Below are 21,502 nucleotides of genomic sequence, written 5' to 3'. Positions count from 1 at the left end.
AGAAAAACACAGCATGAGCGATCAACCTGCTTATAGACTGCTGAGTGGAGACAAAACTGGAGACAGATTTTTTAATGTGTGACGCTGAAAGTAGAAATCAGCTGCTGCAGGACTTTTATCCATCAGTATGAGATATTAGCGGTAAATCGACCTCTGTATACGGCTACGTCTCTCTCAGGTCTGGGATAAATTACTAAATTACTGTAAAGAGGTACAGTTGTGGTCAAAAGTTTGCATACACTTGTAAAGAACATAATGTCATGGCTCTCTTGAGTTTCCAGTTATTTCTACAACTCTGATAGAATGATTAGAACAGATACTCTGTCACAAAAAACATTCATGAAGTTTGGTTCTTTTGTGACTTTTTTATGGGTTAACAGAAAAAGTGCCTGCACACACAGTGAGAAACGGTTGCTATGCAACGTACGTGTTTACTTTCAGAGCCGCTGGGCAGTGAGAGCGGTGACAGACGAGAGTAGACTCATTTGTCAATATGTTTTAATCACTATTTTGTGTCACATTATTGAATGCTTAAGTAGTAAGCCGTGTTCTAAGCGGGATAATGGGGATGATTCCTGATCTTCTGTCTCTTGAAGAGGTGCTGTTAATGGATCCTGAGCTTATATGTAATGACATTGATCTGGGGGATTTACATCATTTGAATCTTGCTCTTGGGGTCAAAGCAGAATAATCAGTGGTCATCAGCCACCAAGATATTTATCAGTGTTTATGCAGGAATTCTCAAAGCTGATTGCACTTCATATCACTAGATATGACAAATCCTGAATGGAGACCTGAAAATAATATACAAATAAATATAATACATAAATAATATCAACAAAAAGAATGATTGAAAAGCTATGGAGCTTGTGAATTTACAGGACAGCTTTGAACTGTGAACTTGGTGAACTTGAGCATGGTAACATTCAATCATTGTGTGTTTTTATCTTAACAAAGAGTAAAAAGGAATTTTTGGTTCAAACGAGATTCCTTGATGGCAAGGCTGAAGCAAAGTTCTGTAGTATTGCGAGATCATTTGAGTCACACAGCTGTGACTGCTCTTTAAATGACATGGTTGAACATTTGTGTGTTAATGAGAAGAAGAATCTGTTAAGCAGCTGATTGAAAACGAAGGAAAACTGGGCTCACAGTTCACTGTGATATCTATAGAGGAAGCCATGACTTATAATAAAGCGATACATCTGGCAAGAAATAATTACGTTTTTAAGATTATTGAGAAATGATTCTCCACCACTGAGCAGCTACTCAACACTGACACACAGTGTGTCCTCTGCAGATCACTCAAAGCCTGCATTCACACACGGCGGCTCAGCCACCTCCTCATGATGAGCATGAACACACTGCTGAGGCCAGGGATCGAACTACGGCCTTCTGATGAGCGGACGACTGCGCTACCTCCTGAGCCACAGCCGACATGAAAGCCTATTTGTTGGCTTGGATTTTTTTGCTATATGAAAAACAAGCATCTTTTTTCAGTCGAGGAAGGAAAACTTAAGTTTCTCAGCACCTACATAAATAACAAATGAAAACTTTCGAGTATGTAGAAGTAAAATGTGTGTCGTTTTTTTAAGCAACACCAAAGGTTAACCAGTGCAGATGTTGGTTGTCACATAGGATAAGCTCAAGTGTCTATAATAATCAGTGAACTCAATTCTTGTCCTGTTAGACCTGAGTGCAGTGTTTGATACGATTGACCATGCATCATTATTGTCTTAAACAGTTGGTTGGTTTTTCTGACTTTTCTCATCACTTTAGCCTTTAACCTGCTATAACCTTCCTGATACAGGCCTACCTTGCTCATATTCACAGCTGCACTTCTATTAAAATGCCTTTTACTTGATTTTATGCATTCTGACCATTAATGCTTCTATTTTCATTCTTAATTTTACTGTTATTGAGTTTTATTCCCCCTCTTATTTTACAAGAATTTTCTGTCCCTGTTTTTATTCTTATTCTATGCCAGTGTTCTTTATGTGAAGCACTGGGTGCATGTAATTCATCAAGCAATTCTTGTATGAAAGGTGCTATGCAATTTAAGTTATTGTTTTTTTCAAAACTGGTGGACTTTCAACACAATTGTATGGTTTTCTAGTCCTGGGGAGTCGTGGCAGGCTTGAGGTTGTTGTTGTCTCTCCTTGGGGTTTTTAAGTACGTCAGAAACTTGTTGACAAGTGATGGAGAAATGGATCATGAGATGGACAGATTGGTGCGGTGTCAGCAGTAATGGTCGAGGGACCTGAGCCAGAAGGAAAAGATTTTGATTTACCATTTGATCAACTGTACCTTCCAAACTTCACCTATGGTCATGAGCTTGGAGGAGTGACTGAAAGAATGAGATCACAGATACCAGTGAAATGAGTTTCCTCCACAGGGTGGCTGGTGGTGAGCTCAGATATCCAGAGGGAGCTCAGGATAGAGCTGCTGCTCCTTTGCGTTGAAAAGAGCCAGCGGGTGTTGTTCACATGTCTGATTAGGATGCCTCCTGGGAACCTTACTTTTAAAGCTTTCTGGGCATGTCTAAGTGGGAGGACACCCCAGGGTAGACCCAGATCTCACTGGAGGGATTCCATATCTTTTCTGGCCTGGGAATGCCTGGGGGTCCCCCAGGAGGAGGTGAAAAACACGTCTGGGAAGAGGCAGGTCTATAATACCCTGCTGCCATCACAACAAAAGGAAGAAAATGGATGGATGGATGATATACCATTATTGTTTATAATGATATAAAACACGCTGTAAAACCTGAGAAATTCTTTTAAAGACAGTATTCAAACATTTGTTTCCAAGTCACAGCTGGACCTGGAGTCAGGTATTTAATGTTTCTTAATTATGTTAATAAAAACAGATCATTCATATTTAAACACCTGGTGTATATTAGCATCATCCAATTACTCTTGTAGTCCTGAATGAAGACAGATCCATTGCAGTTTGAATGCTTTATTTCCTCTATGTATGCATACTGCAGTTAAGTAGCAAGAAGTAAAGGCAAACTAGAAAGGACTACAAAATACAACACATGGACCAATACATTTAGAAAACATTCAAAATGTTACAAAATGGGCTGTATTGGTCCTTCTATTGTTGTTCTTCAATTTGGATCTTTGTACAAACTGTCAAGATACCATATCACCATCACTTTGCACAATTTACAAGTGCCAGGGAGAGACTTCAAGAACCAGTTTCAAACGGACAAACTGTCTCCACCAACACACCAGGAGTAGACCCAACCCCACCAGGGAGACTAAACTCCATCTTCCTGTCCCACTCAGGGATAAAAATAATCAAAAAACAGTAGCAGGTGGCTTTTTTTCTTCAATCATATACCATTCAGCCTCTGAAGGCAAAAAAGTGAGAAAAAAGGATTTGTGTGGGAGGGAAGCAACTTTGGTAGTGAGTGAAAATATGTTTAGATGTCTTTACATGTCAGGATACATTTTATTTGACATGTGCATTGCTCTCCACTTATCTATGCTGCTATGCTCCCTTTTTTCCAATATTTACATCAAAGCATCAAAAAAAAGCATAATAATCAACATCAACAACTCAATCCATTCTCTCCATCTCAATTCAGCCCCAAAGGGATAAACAAAAATCTAACTCCTTAGATCCGTGAGTAGTAGTCCTTTCATCCACATTTCAAATGACTGTGGTTGTCAGTTTATCCAGTGCCAACAGTTAAGAAGGAGGTGTGCGTATGTGGTGGGGGATTGGGTCAAGGCTTCGGTGTCTCTCCAGAGGGCTACAAGCTGGCTGGTACACAGGCTAGCTGGCACCGGTGCCCTCCATCACCTGCTGGGCCTGCTTCTGTCCCATGCAGCACTGGGCTACTGACTGGAACAGCCTGACGAGAGAAAGGAGAGGTGAGGTATAAACATTTGTTATAGAACCACAGAGTTACGATAAGGCTGACATTACTTTATCCCTTAATTATCAACATTGTACCAACAATGAATTGATCATGCTAACAAGTACTCTCTGTACAATCCCATTTAGTGGAAATAAATACTAGAGAACAATGAGTCAAACAGGGAACCTACTTTTCAATCTCAGGGGCACAGTGCACAAAGTCGTGGCTCCAGAACTTGAAGGCAGGATTCTTGATCAGCTCGATGAAGGTTATGAGGAGACCCCATGGGTGAGGCCTGTTCACTATCAGCCTCTCCAACAGAACCCTGGAACGAGGAGGAGAAAACCTTGACTGACAGCACTTCTAGTTAACTTCAACTTGGTGATGGTTCCATGTACTTCTTGTGCTGAAATAAAGTCAATCAGATCAGATTCCATCTCACCTGGTGATCTGCTCCTGGATAGCCTCAGTGTTGGCTTCAGCAAACAGATAGAGCATGGTGCAGCTGAAGTAGTGGGTGTGGCTGTTGGGGTAGCGCAGCTGATTTGCGATTGCGTTCAAGAACAGGTAACGCCCTGAAAAGACATAACATTACAAATCTGATCAGAGTGCTCCGCCATTGTTAAGCGCACATGTTGAACACTAAAAACACACATTAAGTTTTCCAAATGCTTTTCTCATTTGGCTCTTCAGATACAAACTAAAAGTTGTATTTACCTGCACAGCCCATGTCATCTCAAACTGTTCAGAAGTGGTATGGGACGTTGGCCTTACGTTATATTATTGACTGACTTAGAATAAAGTCACTGCAAAAAGCTCTGAATTGCCATGCACTTTTATTACTATTTTTTTACTATTCTATTTTTCACTATTTAACAGAAACTGATGTGGTTTGAATACTGGCACCCTACCCTCAGTATCCAGGTCGACAGCCAGGTTCTGGAAGATGTCCATGTGTGCAGAGTGGGTGATAGTGCTCATGGAGGGTGTGCTGCCCTTGTTGTGGATGTGAGCAATTGCCTGTGTGCCCACATACAACACTAGAGCATTGATCAGCTGGATGTTGTAGCGGTTTCCTGGCTCATTAGACACCTTGGAGACAAAAAAAGAAGTTTAAAAATAATACTACTAATAATAATTTCAGATAGATGGACACTGCTCCTACCTGCAGGTTGCTGCGCAGCTCCGACAAGAAGGTGACTGGTGAACGAGTCTTCAGATATGAGTCCAGATCCTTCTTGAACTGGGAAGGCATAACACCTGTGAAGTTGGTCAGGATTCGGGGAGCAATGTTGATCTCACTCAGCATGTCCACCTGCAACCAGGGTGTTAATAAAAGACAGATTTTTTTGGGATCATTTGTCAGGCTTCGAGTTCAAACAAGGTTGAAGAAACCCTCTTTCTGTACACTGTCAAATCAGAACGTCAAGAGGTGTGTGTTTGTGTGCATGTCTACCTTGAGATTAGGTGTGAATGGGTCAGGGAGTCTCATGTTGCGTGGAAAGGCACTGAGGATGAGGTTACGGAGCTGGATGCAGTTGGGTGGAATAACATCACAGAAGCCATAGTGGTAGTCACAAAGGAACTCCGGGAAGTCATGGAGTAGGACCAGAAGCACTCGCAGTGTGCCCTAAAACAGCCAGTAATAATAATTAGCTTTAGGTTCTGTAATCGAGACATTTAAAATGAAATGTGCACATCAATAAAACAACTGACGTTCTCATTCTGTTTGGTTGTTGCCAGAACAAGAAAAAGACTAAATGTGCCATACGCCAGTTACAAGCTCCAGTTTCAATGCAATGTTCAATCAAACAACTAAAACGACATGGGTTTCACTGTTGTCAAATACAGGCAGCAGTTATTCCTGCGAGGACATAAAGGAGAAATGAGACAGCACCTTATAGAGGATTTGCATAGGTTTGTTGAGCTCTACATTCCTCAGGAATGGGGCCAGGTACTTGAAGAGATCAATCAGCAGCTGTGCATACATGGGCCAACCCTTTAAGACAACACCAGGTTATTGAACCAAAATTCAAGATCCATTTGTGTGTTCATGAGACTGAATATGCAAAAGGACAAGACTTCTGTTCTTTCATACCTTTTGCTGCGGTGTGTGTGCCAGCATCCTGGCGATGAATATGCGATGGGAGATGAGTTCCAGCCAGGCATACACAAAGCCAGGAGCTTTGGTGGGTCTCAAGATGTGGAAGGTATTGCTGTAAACAGAAAAAGGAAATCGTGAGTCCAAAAGAAAGTGCAGCATTCACGAATGGACAGAAACACTGAAAACAGCATCAGCATTAGCATTAGCTGAGCCTTCTCTACTGTTCACAGTGAACACAGTTCCCTGGCAATCAATCAATTCCAAAAAGGTTGGGATGCTGTCTAGAATGTGATAATTTGCGAATCCTTTTTGACATATACTCAATTGGATAATGTACAAAGACAATATATTTAATGTTTTACCTCATCAACTTAAACATATGCTTATTTTGCCTATTCTGAATTTCATGCCAGCAACATGTTTCAAAGAAGTTTGGACAGGGGCAACAAAAGACTGGAAAAGTTGTGGAATACTAAAAACCACTTGTTTGGAACATTCCACAAGTAAAAAAGGTTCATTGGTAACAGATGATCATATCATTATTGGGTATGAAAGGGATATCTTTAAGGCTCAGCTGTTCACACGCAAGGATGGGGAGATGTTCGCCACTTTGTGAGACACAGTTATATAAAGATTATTACTACATAGGCTCGGGAACACCTTGTAAAAAAATGGTAGGTAACACATTTCCGTTGCCAATGCCAACGAATGCATTCTGGTTTTATTTAAGTTTAACACAGCCTCTCAATATTTTTGGAATCTGGGTTGTATGGTTGATCCCTGTCGATGTCTTACCAGAAGGCGGTGAGCGTCTGGAAGTTGATCGTCTCCAGGACATGTTCGGGGGCATTGAGCTCCAACAGCAGCATGATGAAAATGCGGTGATAAGGCAGCTGTTGGAATTCTGTCTGACGGACGTCATGATCCTGTATCAACACCCCAACTACGATACCCAGCACCTACAAGAGCAACGGAGAACTCAATCAGAATCAAGTAAATGGTTAAAGATGCCAAGAGCATCTGCAGAGTAGCTGACATATATATTGTTGAGATTTAATAATTAAATGGAAAGTCAATAATGAAAGATTCTGAGACACTTTGACATTTATTAAAATGACAAAGTTATTATTTATTTCAAAAGGTTTGAAGAGTCTTCATGAGTAGTAGTATTCATGTAGTATTCTTTGTACGTATGAGGGGCCAGTATCATCATCGTATATGTGATTTCATACAGCGGTAAAGCTATGTATCACCAAATAGTAATTGTTATGTAAATCCTATTTAAAAAATGGCTTAAAATAACCATACTGTACCACACTCAATCACATCTGACTATTTTCTTGTCCTATTCAGAATTTCCACACAAATAAAAACTGGCTCATATGAGACAACGCTTGCTTTTCAAATGGAAGCATTAAGTTTCCAAATGAGAACTACAGAGATACAACAGAGGTACACTGTCACCACCAACTGTCATTCTCAGGTAACTTGGCAAGCAGTCCTTCTGGCCCAATCATGGGGCCTAGCGAGGCAGCTTGACTGCTACATCGCACTGCCTGCCCCAAACACATAGCAAAGAAACTACAGCCAGTTTGTCCTACAAACTCCAGACAATGTGATTCGGGTCCAGGCACTGTCCAGATTTGCCCTTCACATGTGTAACACATTTTTCCATGTCAGACAGCCTCTCATTTACTGAAAATACTCTACTTGGTTTAGGCGTAGTGCCTGGTTAGAGTATGCAGGAGGGGGACTCATCCATAATGATGTTTTTGCTTTGAAATCAAGTAAATATGTGAATGTAATATGCAACATCAACGGAAGAGTGGAAAAAAATATGCAGGCACGCAGAAAAAAGTATGAAACAGCTACACTTGATACAATGTCATCAACAAGCCCACTCTCTTGCTGTGTAACAGGGTAGCAGTGCATACACTCTAAATACGGCTTGCCAAATCTCCACTGGTGGACGCATATACCGTTACATGGTATATACTGTCATACTGCCCAACCCTATTTGTAACGCTTGTATTTTGAGCAGAACAAACCAAGTTGTAGATCTGGTGGGCTCTTGAGATTATAATTGGGTTGAAATGCCTAAGAAATGCATGAGACACTCAGTACCACTTGTAACATTTGAGCTGATTTGGACATCATGAGTTAGAAAGTATTTCATTAACCAAAACCAGAAGAATTTTCTGTGAGGCGTTTAGGACTGCTCTGTCACAGATGATAAATCAAGTATATTTTGTTGTCATAATGCTGTACCTTGTTGAGGAGGTTGATTTTTGTGACCGTGTTGGTCGCCTCTCCAGAGTGTTTTACCAGCAGGGCTATGAGCCTGACAAACGCATCCAGGTTGTGGTAACACTTGGCTCTGATAATGGCTGCACTGGCTGCTGGGTTGTGCTGCTGCTCAGCCTGTGCCCGATAGCTTATCTCCACACACATTTCTGTGCACAGCCTGAAGAACCTTGTGATCAAGTCATCTGTCTTCAGGATGCCCTGCTGGTGCATCTAGAGGAAGAAGAAAGGGAGACTTAAAATCAACACGAGGACCAAAGGGTCAGCATGATTTTTGATCATGTTAACTTATAAGTGTTTACCTGGCCAACAAAGGCAGAAAAGGCTTTGGTGCTATCCCTGCCAGCAGCAGCTGAGTGATACAGGTTGACCCACTCTCTCAGGAGGTACTCTGCCTTCTCCCTCAGGCCTGGAGGATCATCATATTCTGAAGCCTGTGAAATCCCAGAGTGCATCATGAAGTTGGGTCCGCCATGGGCCCGGTCAATCATGGCCTCATAGTTGGAGCGAACAACATCCATCAGCTGGGGAAGACTGGGAGGGAGGACAATGAGATGACACAGAGTCAGTTTGAAGCACCAAGGAACCAATCCCAGTGTGACACAAGGAATCCAGTAAAACACTCAACCAAAATTTACAGTCGTTTGTCAAAGCATCACAATCTGGGAAAGATGTCGTACTTTAAACCTCATAGGTGTCTGTCTGACTTCCACAGATATTTGTGGTCTATGGATGAATAAACTAACAAATGAAAAATAAAATAAATAATGTAGTTGTTTACCCCTCAGGTGCATTGGCTCTGGAGTGTGCACAGGTCCTCATTAATGTCTCAATTGTGTGGAAGAGGTCAGCCTCTGTGACATGGCTGACACTGCGTTCATCCACAAGCAACAGCTTCACTAACTGCATGGCAAATGCCACTGCCATGTAGTGCAGTCCATTTTCCATTGACTGGAAGAAAACAAAAATCAACATTAGCTAGCAAATGACATTTGAAATTTTACTTGATTTCCAGCAGAAATATTAAAAAAATGACTGTGAAACTATTCAGACCACACCCAAAAACTAATTCTAAGAAAATAAAATTGTAAATGAGTATAAGTGAAAGTGTGTACCTGTGCCAGATGCAGGTCATACTGCTGCATATTCACCAGATGGTTCCTGATTAGAAGCTCCACTGCCTCTACGTTGTATTTGTACTCATCACGACATTCAATCAGACACCTGTAAGCAAATGTTTGAAATGTTAATCATAAAATGACTGCAATACATACACAAACAATAGTACTTGTGTGGTGATAACCTCTCGTGCTTTGAGCGGGTAGGCAGAGAAAGAGGAGGATGAGCGCTGATTATGAAAGAAAATCCAAGTGCAGCTCTACCAGCTATAAAGAATCCAGCCACATGTGCATGCCTGCTGGAATAGCATGTACTACATGCTACAGTCTCATCAAGCAGAAGCAGCCTCTGGGAATATCGGGGTCTGAACATGAGCTTCCCAACAATCTCACCACTCACTAGTGGACCCTTATGGAAAAGACTCCACTAAGGAACCTGAAAAGTGAGCTTCTCTAATGCTCTGGCATCAGATGTGATTCCTGCTGTGACCATGCTTCAGAGACTTTTGACCAAAGAAACAAACGAGAGCCATGGCATCAAAACAATGCAGAGATGCAATGCAGCCATCAAGAGATGCTTCACTGACAAAAAAATCCATTCTATTGCATTGCAGCTGCACTCAATCTAAGGTAAACTGTGTGCATGTGTGCTGAGCATGTTGAAACTGGAATGAGATCATGATTATCAAGCACTCATGTTGGTACTCAATATCAAGCAAGAACCCAAATTTAAGTACTTGTATATTTGGTCTGGGAAAAAAAGTGGTATCAGTGCATCTCTAATTCAAAACGATAAAGAGTTTATATGATTCAAAGCAGTGGGGGTAAAAGGAGCTCAAGACAGTAACACAGAATAAATAATGATTCAAATGGGTGTCTGACTCACCTGGTGATCTGCTTATTGCACCACTGTGGTCCATAGGCACGTCCATCCTGTAGGGCTTTAAGCACCAGCAGGTGGCACTCCCGGTAGCGGAGCAGCAAGTCTGCATCAGCCCCACTCGTAGCATCCAGAAGCCCTTCCACAGCCTGGAAAATAGAGAAAACTACTTAGTAAAACACAGGTTAGCATATATTAATCCTCAACAATGCCTCTTTCACGTCATTTCCTTGACTGCAACTGTAAAAAGTACCCTACCTTCTGCAGTAGGCCAAGTGCGGCAATGCCGTCCCTGGAATTTCTAGCCAAGACCACAGCTTCCAACAAGCTGCGCAAAGCCTGGGTCAGGGGGTTCATGGCAAGGGCAGGGGAGATGGCATGAAGATGCTGCTCCAAGTCTGCCATGCACTTATCGTAAATCTGAGCCACATCATCGGTGGCCCATGCCTGTTGCTGTGAACAGAAATGGGACTAATTACATGTCTGGACACAAAAGGAATTACAACTTAAGATTTTTTTTATTGGCCAATCTTTTTGCTTTTGGTCAAGATAGCACAAATCAGAAAAATAAGGACTCAAATTTTTCTTTTTTTCTTTCTTATCTTTTAAAAACACTCACTTTCATGGGCTGAGCCAAGAAGCCAGTGGGCTGGGAGAGATCATTACTGGGTAAGAAACCTGGAACGTTCCTGGCAAACTCCTCATATACAGCCAGTTGCTTGGGATCCACCCCTCCCACCTACAATACACAAATTCATTATTTTAATTAACAGAATCCAGACTGTACACAGCCTACAACAGTGCTGAATCAGTATTCAATTTGAAGAATCCAGCAACAGAGGTAGTAAATTCTGTTTAAAGATGCATAGGACTGCATGCATACAGTTGTCTTACCTTCAGTCTGATCTGCTCAGGCATACGTTCAGCCTGGTAAGTCAGGACAACAGGATCACAATAACGACGCCCCTCTTGACGCGCATGCTTCCTCAGCTCAAACTCCTAGAAGAATAGAAACAAAATTAAGAATTTGCACACAGTTGCTCAGTGAAACACCAAAACATTCATAAACAAAAAAAAATATACCAATGAAAATCATACAATTTACACTTGTAGCCCCATGCATAGCAGAGCAGTCTACCTGTAGATAGGTTTACCAGTATCAACCTAAGCGGTAGTGGCAATAAAAAATTTAAAAATGGCAGTTAAAAAAAGAGAGCAACATGCATAATTCTGAAGTGGTTATAATTACTTTCAGATAACAGAAAAACCTATACATAATTATTGCAGTCTGCAATACAGAGAATTAAAACTATCAATGTTTACACATATTACAGGCAGAAGTGACACTTGTCACCGTTAATGTTTAGTACATAATACACTTTGTATTTGCAACTATTGAGCTAGTCTTCTGAAAGTCTCACCGTGGCTAGTCTCTTGTCCATTTCAGGGCCAGCCTTCTCCACAGCTGTTTTCTGAATGAAGCAGCAAGCTAATTCACAGTTGTCTTGCGCAATCCTGGCTGCAGCCTCTTCCATCATTTCCCTCTGTTGGGGGGTTGGTGCCTGAGGGAAAAAACACCCCAAGTTCAAAAAGCAGGAATGGTACAAGGTATCAGACAAAAACAAAAGGGAGGACAGATGCATAAGGAAAGGACACAAGCCTGCCTGTAGGGATTCAGCTTACCCTCAGCGCAGCAGCAAAGCTGTTCTTAAGGTTGGTGGCAATGCTCATGAGCAGGGGCTCGCGGCAGGTGATCATGGCCATGCCAGCAGTCAGGTTTCTCATCATATGGTGGGCAGCCACACGCATGCGGGACTCCTCCGAATCCAGGGCAAAGTCCTTCCTGATGATCTGCTCACAGGTTGTCATGGCGATTTTGATAGAGCGGTCAACCACGGGATGCACCAGCTCTTGGACAGCTCGCTCTACTGACTGGCGTACACACTGCTTCAACTGTGGATGGGCCTGTAGCAGAGGGATCTAAAGAGGAACAATTGGGGAGGTATGAGAGAAAAATCAAGGAAGGAAAAAATACAAAAGGATAAAACAGATGCAACAGATGCGAAGGGAATATGTGTGTGTGTGTGCGTCTGTGCAGGAGAAACATGAACTTTTGTCAGTTGTTTGCAGGTGCCCTTTACTTACATTGCCGTTTATATTGATGTGTGGAGCCAGGCCTGCCAAGGCATACACATTGATGTCATGGTAACTGAACTGTGGGGTGGGGGGGCCAGTGGTTGTGCAAGTGGTGGTGGTGGCAGCTGGGGTTGAGGGAGGAGCTGCAAATGGAACAAAGTCTCCTGTTGGTCACAAAATGCTAATTTGATTAAAATCACAAGAAAAAGCACAATATTAAGACAAAGAGAAAACAGAAACAAGAAGTAATACTCAGCTTTTAGAGTAACATTTCAAAGAAGAAATTCACAAAGCAAAAGACAGATATGGTAAAAATCAATACTGTAATAACCATCATAGCATTTTCAGATATTGATATGTTGACATTAATAAGATTAACTCAAGTACATCCAACTGAGTCAAGTGGTTTCAAAGGGTACTTTTAGACTTCATCCAACTGACAGAGGTATGGCCCATATTTTGTTTTTTCACTCACTTGGGAGGGCGGGTCATTACTGGAATTTTGTTTTTACTTGAGATTTCCAAACTCGCAAATTACAATATCATCAGGGGCAAGGATGATAAGTTAACACCAAGCCAGTCCAGTAAAAATTAGCCTCAATGGTGTGTCGATTCTCAAAACAGTTGTCTGATGTTGCCGTTAATTGAAATGGTTTGCATTAATCAATTCACAAGAATCTTAGCTTTCTAACAGCGTGTAATATGAGAATAAACCTGAACGTAGCATTTGTAAATATATGGGAAGACAATAAATAATAAATTGTTGGTAGGGGGTTAAACGCTAAACTGATAAACATATGCAATTTAAAAATTTGGACGAAGCAACACAAAGCTAAAGAAAATATAGGGCATCCACCTGTGGTAGAAACGGGCAACATCTCCTCTGGAGGCTTTGCCTCTTTCTTTGGTGCAGAAAGCTGCTCCTCCAGGCTCTTCAGCTTCTCCTTGTCCTTCAGCAAATTTCCTGGTTTGAGCTCATTGATGTCCAGAGAGAGGTTCTTACATAGAACTTCAATCTCAAACTTAAGGTTCAGCTGCAGTAAACAGGAGAATAACATGAGCAATATTTTCACAATTTTTCAGTTTAAGTAGCTCTAAGTGGAATGCTGGTTTATGCCTCTGAAGGGCAACAGGTTGATATGAATGGTTCATTTGGAAAGTGATAAATGATCACCCAGTTGTGGACAATAATGTGAGGCAACACAATACGGAATATATCTGACAATGTTGGATATTGCTTTGTTTAAGTCAGCTAGTTAAATACAAAATGCGTATATCTTTTACCAAACCAGAAAATGTTGAGCTGTAGCCTTTTTAACTCAGAGTCAGAATGACAGCACATGACCTGCCTGGGGCAAAGTGGCTACATAGGAAGAATACTATAATACCTTGAGGTCATGTTCCTGATGCAGCTCAGCAAGAACATTCATGATGGCCATGGTCCAGGGGTTCTGGGGTCTGAAAACCTACAACATCAGAGACACACACATCAAGTTAAAATCACTATGAAGAATCCAGAAGAACCTCAAACAGTGGAATCAGGTAAGTATAAACCAATTTTTATTAACAAGAATTACCGAGTTATTATTTTTGTCTGAAGTAAATATGACAGCATGGTATTTTACACTGGGCAGTAGTATGATGGACTGTCAAAGGCATGGAGACAGTTCTTGGTCTACACCTATGACACTTACCATGCTTCGTAGACTGGACTCTAACACTTTGGCCACAAAAGGAACCACATACAGAAGCTCCTGCTGGCCTTTCACATAAGCCTCCAATAGCAGAGATTTCACTTCCAGATCCTTGGAAAAGGAGAACAATATATGTAAGCTGACAAGAGACCCATCATGTAATTAAACATCAGCACCTAAAAACTTCTTCTTACTGTATAAAGGATGGGCTTGTTTTTGGCCAGTGTAATCATGCCCAACCAGTGGCCCAGATTCTTCAGCAGTGAACGATCAGAGAAATTGGCAGCTGCCTTGTCTGAAGTCAACAGAACCTGAAAGAAATTGAGACATGGGAATGGAGTGTCAGTATTTCAAAAACTATACAGCAGTGCTGCAACTGTGTACTTCTTTTTCTTTAAACGATTTTAAAACGCTCAAGTTAGCATCTTATCCCCTACTGTTTTACCTTGATATTCCTGTAAGTCTCATTAAGGACCATCTTGACAAACTCAGCGTTCTTGAGAGTATCCAGAAAGTTGGAATAGAGACTGTGGAAGTTGGGCTCAATGCTGACACGCTTCATCACCAGGTACTGAGACACCCAGGGCATAAACTCCTCCTTCACTGTCTCTTTTAACTCCTCAACCTGAAAAAGACAAGTGTGGTTTTAAAGACCCTTCTTTGACTGTTAAGGTTGTTGAGATACAGTTATGTTTTGTCTGTTTCACTTTACCTTCTGTGTCATGTTGGACTGAGAAAGGTTGTTGAAAATAAAAGCAATCTTCTCCTGGACATTCTCTGGAGGCTCGACAATCCTTTCTGTTTGGTCAGTTGCTACCAGCAGGGTGTCAATGTTGGTTGTGTTTATGGAGGGCTGCAGGTAGAACAAGAACAATTAAATAACAGGCAAGTCCATAACTATATATTGCTTTTACATGCAGAAAAACATATACCAAGTAGAAGCACTGACAAGGCATATATTAAGGTGTTTAGGCATTAACAAAGCCAAACTTACAGGGACATCCTTCTTGAAGCTGCTGGGTGTAGGTCTTGTGATGGTGGTGGTCTTGGCTGCTGTGGTTGTAGTCGTTGTGGTGGTGACTAGAGTGCTGGGTTGACCTGGCTGTGGAGCTTTGGGGGCACCGGGTTGCTGCGACTGGGCTTGGGCTTGGACATGTGCCAGTGCCAGACTGCCAGGGGTGGTGATGGAGCCTTGCATCTTCACCGGAGGGTCCCGTGACTGTTGGCCATACTCAATATACTGCACACACAGGATATTGAAAGGTGCAGAGCGAAATATTTAATTAACTGTATGTAGGATGCGATTTCTGTAGTCAAAGTGGGGACAAAAATAAGATTTTAACATGATGAGCAAAGATAAATTAAGGAAACCTGATTACCTCTTGTAAATGGTGGGGAAATTGCAAGAAGTGGGCAATTGAAGCCAGGTGTTGACAATATTGAGGGTAGTCCTTTAGTCTAAAAATATAAGATAATGTTAGCCTGACACTAGATGACTTGTCACATTAGTACTTATTTTACAAAAGAAAACATTCCTATACCTGTTTTTAAACCGATCTAGGGCAGCAATTCCAAAGTAATACATTTTGGATCCGTAGGGTTTTCTTAAGGCTTCAAGAACATATCGGAGGGCCAATCCCAGAGCCATGTAGGTGACAAGACCCTTCTCGATAATGCCACCAAATAGGCAGGCAGTGATGTGCAGCTCCTTGTCTGGATACTGTGGGAAGAATCGGTACTCCTCAAACAAGTTCCGAAGCATGCAATTGAACACCTCTCGCTCCCGCTTGATGGTTGAATCCTTGAACCTCTGCAGCATCTCCAGTACCTGGGGAGGGGGATAGAGTAGAGGGTGATGAGTTAATTTGAAGAGCAGCAACATTCCTGAGAGTATGGAAGAAGAGAACTAATCAACAGCAGTCAATAACTGTCTAAAAGACTGTGTGAGTTTGATTTACATTAGTTCATGCTTTTGTGCACTCAAATGAATGTCACTACATACTTCATCCACAGACATAGTTGGGTGAGGTGGGTGGTTGTAGATGCGCTGGAAATAGCTGTTAGCTTCATCGTCTATCTCCTTACTAAAGTGCTGGTTTGCCTCGGGCCACACCTGAGAAAGGTCAGCTGGAAGAAGCGTTGAAAAAGACATTTTTAATGACTGTCAATAACTTGAATGTTGCAATCCAACACTGAGCCAAGTAATCAACGCATTGGTGAAAATAATTGTGCAATCAAGAATCAAGATACATCAGGAATCAAAAAGCATTCTAACTTATGTCAGGTTAGAGCCCTTTTTGATGCTTAAAAAGCAGACAAATAACACTCAAGTGGGGCTGTCAGCATAAGCAGACAAGGAATGGAAGACTGGTCTGTATTTCCTCCATGATAAAAATAAATTTAGAGGTTGTATGACATGAAATGAAAAAGAAAGTTTAATCATACTTCAATGCATTTTCAAGAGGTTTCAAACTGCATGAGTCTTAAAAGCTCTACATACAGACTAATGAAACTTATCTTGTTAACTGTATTTGTGGGGCAGCCTAAGGTGAATTACAAATAAGTTTGCAAATCGAGACAGGCATTATCATCACAGAGGAAATACAGTGCTGAGCAGCGCAGGGCGGGGCTCTCAGTCACACCACTACGACCACCACTTACAGGCCTTCATCTTACTCTGCTGAAAGGTAGGTGGGTTCAGGCCTGGTGTGCTCATCTTTCTGCTCGCAAAAGGGTCGGTGTTTACTGTTTGCATCCCCAGACTAGAGCCAATACCAGAGCCAATGCCTGAGCCCAAGGGACCTGCAAGTAACACAACACATTAATCATTTCTATGCACACATACCTCACCCTCTCTGAACTACTATCCTTTGTCCTCTGAACTTGGTTCAGCTTCTTATGCTTAATTTTTCAGTGACCAAACAGGGTGTTCTGCCAAATTGCTATGACTGTTATAGTACGAACATATGCCTTGCTTGTTGGTCTTATATTAAAATAATAAAATAGCATAGTACCAGAGTCCATACCAGGGAGCTGCGAGGACAGACTGCCAATGCCCCCAAATGGTGTGCTGGGGTTAGGGTTGGAGAGAGGTGGAAAAGCCTTTGCTGGGGATTGGGGATTACTGAAAGCTGAACTCAGTGAGGTTGGGAAACCCTGCATGCTTTGACTGTGGGAAGTGGCTGTGCCCCCCAGGTTCAAGGAGCCCATGCCAGACAGAGGATCCATCTAGAGAAGAGCAAGAAAGAGAATGAGGCAGGGATAGGACTGCAGAACGGTTTTGTTGACACTAATCTCTAATGTGAAAAGGCATTTTAAAGTTTGCCTGCAGAGGCATGATGTGGCTTTCACATCAAAATACCTGTACAGGAGAGATTGCATCTAGGCTGCTGGTGCTGGGGGCACGTCCCTTTGGCATTACCCCTGGTGGTGGCTGTCGGGCTTTATTCATTACATTGCTGCAGTTGGCAACCATGGTCAAGATTGTCTCTGACAGCTCCTGGGAAACGCTTCTGAGAAAAAAAAAAAAACAGAAAACAAATCTTAGATCTTTAAAAAAGATAACACTGTAAGGAAGAGTGAGAGTGATCTGTGTCTATCTATAGCTATACTGGGATAAACAACACATTCTTAAGATGGTCAGTCTTATATGGTCAAAACACCATCAAGTATGACAAAAGCTGGGTTGACAGACTGAAATCAAACAATGAATTTAAAAAACAGGTAAACTAATAATATAGCAATGGAGAGTAAGCCAGATAGCCTCTCACCCAGCACAGGACTGCAGGCAGGCCAGCATGGTGGCTAAGGTCTCTGGGGGTAGTTGGGCGCTTTTGGGCTGCTCCTTATCTGGAGCCAGACCCCCCATAATGGATGGGCAGCGCCTCTTCAGAAACGTCACACACGCTTGGATAAAAGGTTCCTGAGATGACACAAAATTCTTGTAAAATACAATATTCTTAAGGTAGCATTATCAAAACAAAACGACAAACATTTGAGAACAACTTACCCCATGCTCTCTGATTTTGTCAGTCAGCCATTTATCAAGCTTGAGGTATTCACGGCGAGATGCCAGTGCAGCAAGGTCAATAACAAAGGCGAATGGAGTACCATTCAGCAACATTGATAGAGACTGGAGGGAAAAACAAAGCAAAAACACACAGGCTTATTGACCTTCATTAAGATGTTAAATGTATTCCAGATAAAGCTAAGACCACAGGGTATATGCCCCTGTATCCTCTCATAGTCCCATTTCAGTGTAATGTTGACTAAAACCAGTAAATTGTTTAAAAAAAAAAATCATGGAGGGATATTATTAAATGCAAGTCTAGTGTGCTATAATACTATAATTACTCTGCTTTAGCTTGGGGGTTGTACATTCAGAGAAGTCAATACATCAGTGGTAGTCTATTCTGACAAACCTTTAAGTCCTGGGCAACATCCAGGATGCGAGACAGTTTGGCCTGGTCATACTGTTCCCCTCTCATGTACCACTCAGCCATTGAATGCATAATTAGCTGACGAATGGAGGGAGACTGTCCCTGGAAAAATAACCACCAGGTTTTCTAAGTATACGTTTTCAAAGAATATAATTAAGACAAAAACACAAAACTTCATGAGAAACTAACCAAGAAAACAAATAATCTTCAGAGTATCAAGGGGCACATGGGACAAAAAATGACCCCTTGACTTCAAATCAGCAAGTTTAAACAGCAAGATAGATTCTAACACCAACCTGTCCATGCCAAGCGTAGTGTAGGATAATGGCAGAGTTAGGGTGGTTGCCCAGAAAGATGGGCATTAGGGTAGAGATGAGCTCATGGCGCAGTGTGTGCCAGGAGGTGGAGATCTGCAGCAATGCCAGCACCAACATGTCTGGGCAGTGCTTGATTGGGAAACCAAACAGCTGCTTCACCTGCTCATACTGGCCGACCTCAGACAACCTAAGCAGGCTTTCCACCAGGTCCAGGCTTTTCCTGTGAAGAGACAGGGACAATCAGTCAAACACACTGTAGCACCACTACACAATAGCATCAGGCCTGTAACCTCCTGAGTAAATCTAAACTGATCCACAGTCTGGAGGTCAAGCTATGCCTCCACTGTAATAAGCTAGAGAAAAACATATACACACAATGTATGTTTGACCATAATACTTTTTATGATAACGATATAGTTGAAGAATCCCCTAGGTGACACAGTACTTGACATGTACAGCTGAGTGGCATGTAGGACAAATAATTGCTGGCAGTGTTAAAACAAAGTCTGTATACATTGAAACTAAAAGCAGTAAGGAGAAATAAGCAACTGTTACACCCTTCAACATAAAGGCCAAGCTCCATACCAGGTGGCAATCTCCCTGTTGTCGTCCTCTGGTGGCGCCTTAAGGATGTCAATGGCGACAGTGTGGCAAGGGTAGTCAGCAAAGCAAAACACCTCTGGGCTCATCAGGGAGTGCTGAATGAAGGACAGCTAAAAACAGAAACTCAGCAATTAGACACATAAAGAGGGAATACAAGGTCCAACCTTCCTGGACTGCCCTCTGGACACCACTGAGGTCATAGGTGAAAGGAGGATGTTAGCCAAGCTGACATCCATCATTGACAACCCCTCCCACCCTCTGCATAACACAGTGGGTGCCCTCAGCAGCTCCTTCAGTGACAGACTGCAGCATCCACCCTGTAAGAAGGAACGCTACTGCAGGTCCTGTATATCAAGTCGTTAGAGTGTCCAACTCCAGCATTGCTTAACTTAGCACTGTTTTCTATACTACACTATTCTTTGCAGCAATGTATGATCTATCATACACCTAGTACCTTGACATACTGCTCTTTCCACTCTAATTGAGTACTGTACATATCAATAAATAATAGTATTCTACTGTAACATTCATATCATTAATGCTGTAGTCACTTTATCCATTCTTTGTCCAATCTGTCTATAGTCTGTGAAATTCAATATTTTAATGTTTCTTACAGTTCTTTGAAGCAATATATGTTTTTTATGTGTATATATTTTTTTTTGACATAAGCCCTTTGCATAATTGTATATATTTATAGTCCGCTTTTATTTTGTATTTCTCTATTTCTATTTTTTGCAACTGCCATTACCTGCTGCTTGTAACAGCCGAATTTCCCCAGCTTGGGAATAATAAAGTATCTTATCTTGACCACTTACAGAGCCAGAAATTAATTCCTACTTGGCACTGTTCTCTAGAAATCTTTTAATTATACTTGTTTTTGTCGGCAATAATTTCATTCAAATCAACTTTCCCACTTCAATTTAACACTCATGAAATCACATCATCCCGATGGAGCAGATATGGGTCGGTTACCTGTCCCTCAGCATGTTTCCATGGCCGATAGATGAGATCAACAGGGAAGACCTCCATGCCTAAGCCCCTCTGAATACCATACACTACTATATGCAGGCCTTTGCTGTCCCGGATTATAAAACCTGGGTGATCCAGTTCGTATGTCACCTCTTTGAAGTTCAGGTTGGGATTCTAGGGCACAGACAAAAAAAACACAAGTGAAACCTTTAGTTTTTGAAAATAACCTGGTCCAAGGAAAAATAAAAAATCTGCAACCTAACCTTCAGTGTCAGGTTTATCATGGGCTAGTTGTTTATGTATTACCTGGTGCATGGATGCAGAATAAGTTGTTGTAATGTAACGTTAAATTCAGATAGAGGGCCGGAAGTGAAAAACCGCCATGGACAGAAAATCAGATCATATGTTGGATGTGACTCTTGCTTTATGAAGAGGAGCGATTTTTCAACTGAACTGAAATATCAGTAGATATCCAAATACCTGGTCATTCAGACATTGTTCTACTCTACCAGAAACCAAATGAATGCATTCAAAAGTATGGAGGCATACAACTTTTTTGTTAGTGATTAGGTCCACCGACCTCAGTACCAAGGTGCTCCAGGATAACTGCTGTTGCGTTTTTGTTAGGCCGAGTAGCTTTTATTGTCCTGTGGATTAACCTCGCAACAAACATTTAGGGCCGACGTTTACATTATGGCTGGTTGCTCGATTAACCACTACCAAAGGTCCAGTGAAATGCCACTAAAGATGTGGTTCATCGCAAAACAAGACAGGGTACGTTATTTACATTCACCTGTCTTAGGTGGAGCTGTTAATGCCCATTTAATAAATGTTAGTTGTGTTGCTTGTAGCCATTATTTTAAATCTATCACCATAGATTTGAAACAATCACACTATTTCCACCATTATCTGACTTGGGTCCTCCTGACTGCAGGCAGTTAACAAGCCACTTTTTCCAGCGTTTTAGGACAATTTCTTGCATTTTTCACCTTTATGAAAAACGGCTTTTGATATTCGATAAAAGCTCCTTGTGGTTTCTCAGTTTCAGCGATTTGAGTCACTGTAAACAACGC

General features: G+C 41.7%; 1 protein-coding gene across 12 annotated transcripts in view; it reads right to left on the bottom strand.

Moving 5' to 3' along the window:
• Positions 1-2,849: 2,849 nt before the first annotated feature.
• Positions 2,850-21,502, bottom strand: part of cnot1 (CCR4-NOT transcription complex, subunit 1) — a 29,060-nt gene continuing 10,407 nt past the window's right edge. For 2 of the 12 annotated variants that reach the window (XM_041938288.1, XM_041938289.1), the window contains exons 11-49: positions 20,433-20,603; positions 19,443-19,570; positions 18,837-19,077; positions 18,523-18,642; positions 18,111-18,233; positions 17,872-18,023; positions 17,463-17,613; positions 17,116-17,329; positions 16,763-16,903; positions 16,104-16,228; positions 15,643-15,929; positions 15,481-15,559; positions 15,096-15,350; positions 14,814-14,954; positions 14,547-14,726; positions 14,296-14,412; positions 14,102-14,212; positions 13,796-13,873; positions 13,264-13,441; positions 12,417-12,571; positions 11,955-12,251; positions 11,693-11,833; positions 11,166-11,270; positions 10,891-11,010; positions 10,530-10,724; positions 10,278-10,420; positions 9,389-9,497; positions 9,055-9,224; positions 8,576-8,807; positions 8,238-8,486; positions 6,765-6,928; positions 5,964-6,081; positions 5,763-5,864; positions 5,322-5,495; positions 5,031-5,180; positions 4,777-4,957; positions 4,308-4,440; positions 4,056-4,190; positions 2,850-3,859 (exon numbers count right to left, since the gene is read on the bottom strand). In XM_041938288.1, the coding sequence (XP_041794222.1) occupies positions 3,781-3,859; positions 4,056-4,190; positions 4,308-4,440; positions 4,777-4,957; positions 5,031-5,180; positions 5,322-5,495; positions 5,763-5,864; positions 5,964-6,081; positions 6,765-6,928; positions 8,238-8,486; positions 8,576-8,807; positions 9,055-9,224; positions 9,389-9,497; positions 10,278-10,420; positions 10,530-10,724; positions 10,891-11,010; positions 11,166-11,270; positions 11,693-11,833; positions 11,955-12,251; positions 12,417-12,571; positions 13,264-13,441; positions 13,796-13,873; positions 14,102-14,212; positions 14,296-14,412; positions 14,547-14,726; positions 14,814-14,954; positions 15,096-15,350; positions 15,481-15,559; positions 15,643-15,929; positions 16,104-16,228; positions 16,763-16,903; positions 17,116-17,329; positions 17,463-17,613; positions 17,872-18,023; positions 18,111-18,233; positions 18,523-18,642; positions 18,837-19,077; positions 19,443-19,570; positions 20,433-20,603 (6,144 nt within the window). In that variant the 3' untranslated portion in view covers positions 2,850-3,780. The remainder of the gene's footprint in view (positions 3,860-4,055; positions 4,191-4,307; positions 4,441-4,776; positions 4,958-5,030; positions 5,181-5,321; positions 5,496-5,762; positions 5,865-5,963; positions 6,082-6,764; positions 6,929-8,237; positions 8,487-8,575; positions 8,808-9,054; positions 9,225-9,388; positions 9,498-10,277; positions 10,421-10,529; positions 10,725-10,890; positions 11,011-11,165; positions 11,271-11,692; positions 11,834-11,954; positions 12,252-12,416; positions 12,572-13,263; positions 13,442-13,795; positions 13,874-14,101; positions 14,213-14,295; positions 14,413-14,546; positions 14,727-14,813; positions 14,955-15,095; positions 15,351-15,480; positions 15,560-15,642; positions 15,930-16,103; positions 16,229-16,762; positions 16,904-17,115; positions 17,330-17,462; positions 17,614-17,871; positions 18,024-18,110; positions 18,234-18,522; positions 18,643-18,836; positions 19,078-19,442; positions 19,571-20,432; positions 20,604-21,502) is intronic. The other 10 variants (XM_041938298.1, XM_041938299.1, XM_041938293.1 and 7 more) reach the window with 9 other exon arrangements.

The sequence above is a fragment of the Chelmon rostratus genome, chromosome 6 (assembly GCF_017976325.1).
Source record: "Chelmon rostratus isolate fCheRos1 chromosome 6, fCheRos1.pri, whole genome shotgun sequence".
Classification (NCBI taxonomy): Eukaryota; Metazoa; Chordata; class Actinopteri; order Chaetodontiformes; family Chaetodontidae; genus Chelmon; species Chelmon rostratus.
This window is presented reverse-complemented; position numbering and strand designations above follow the sequence as displayed.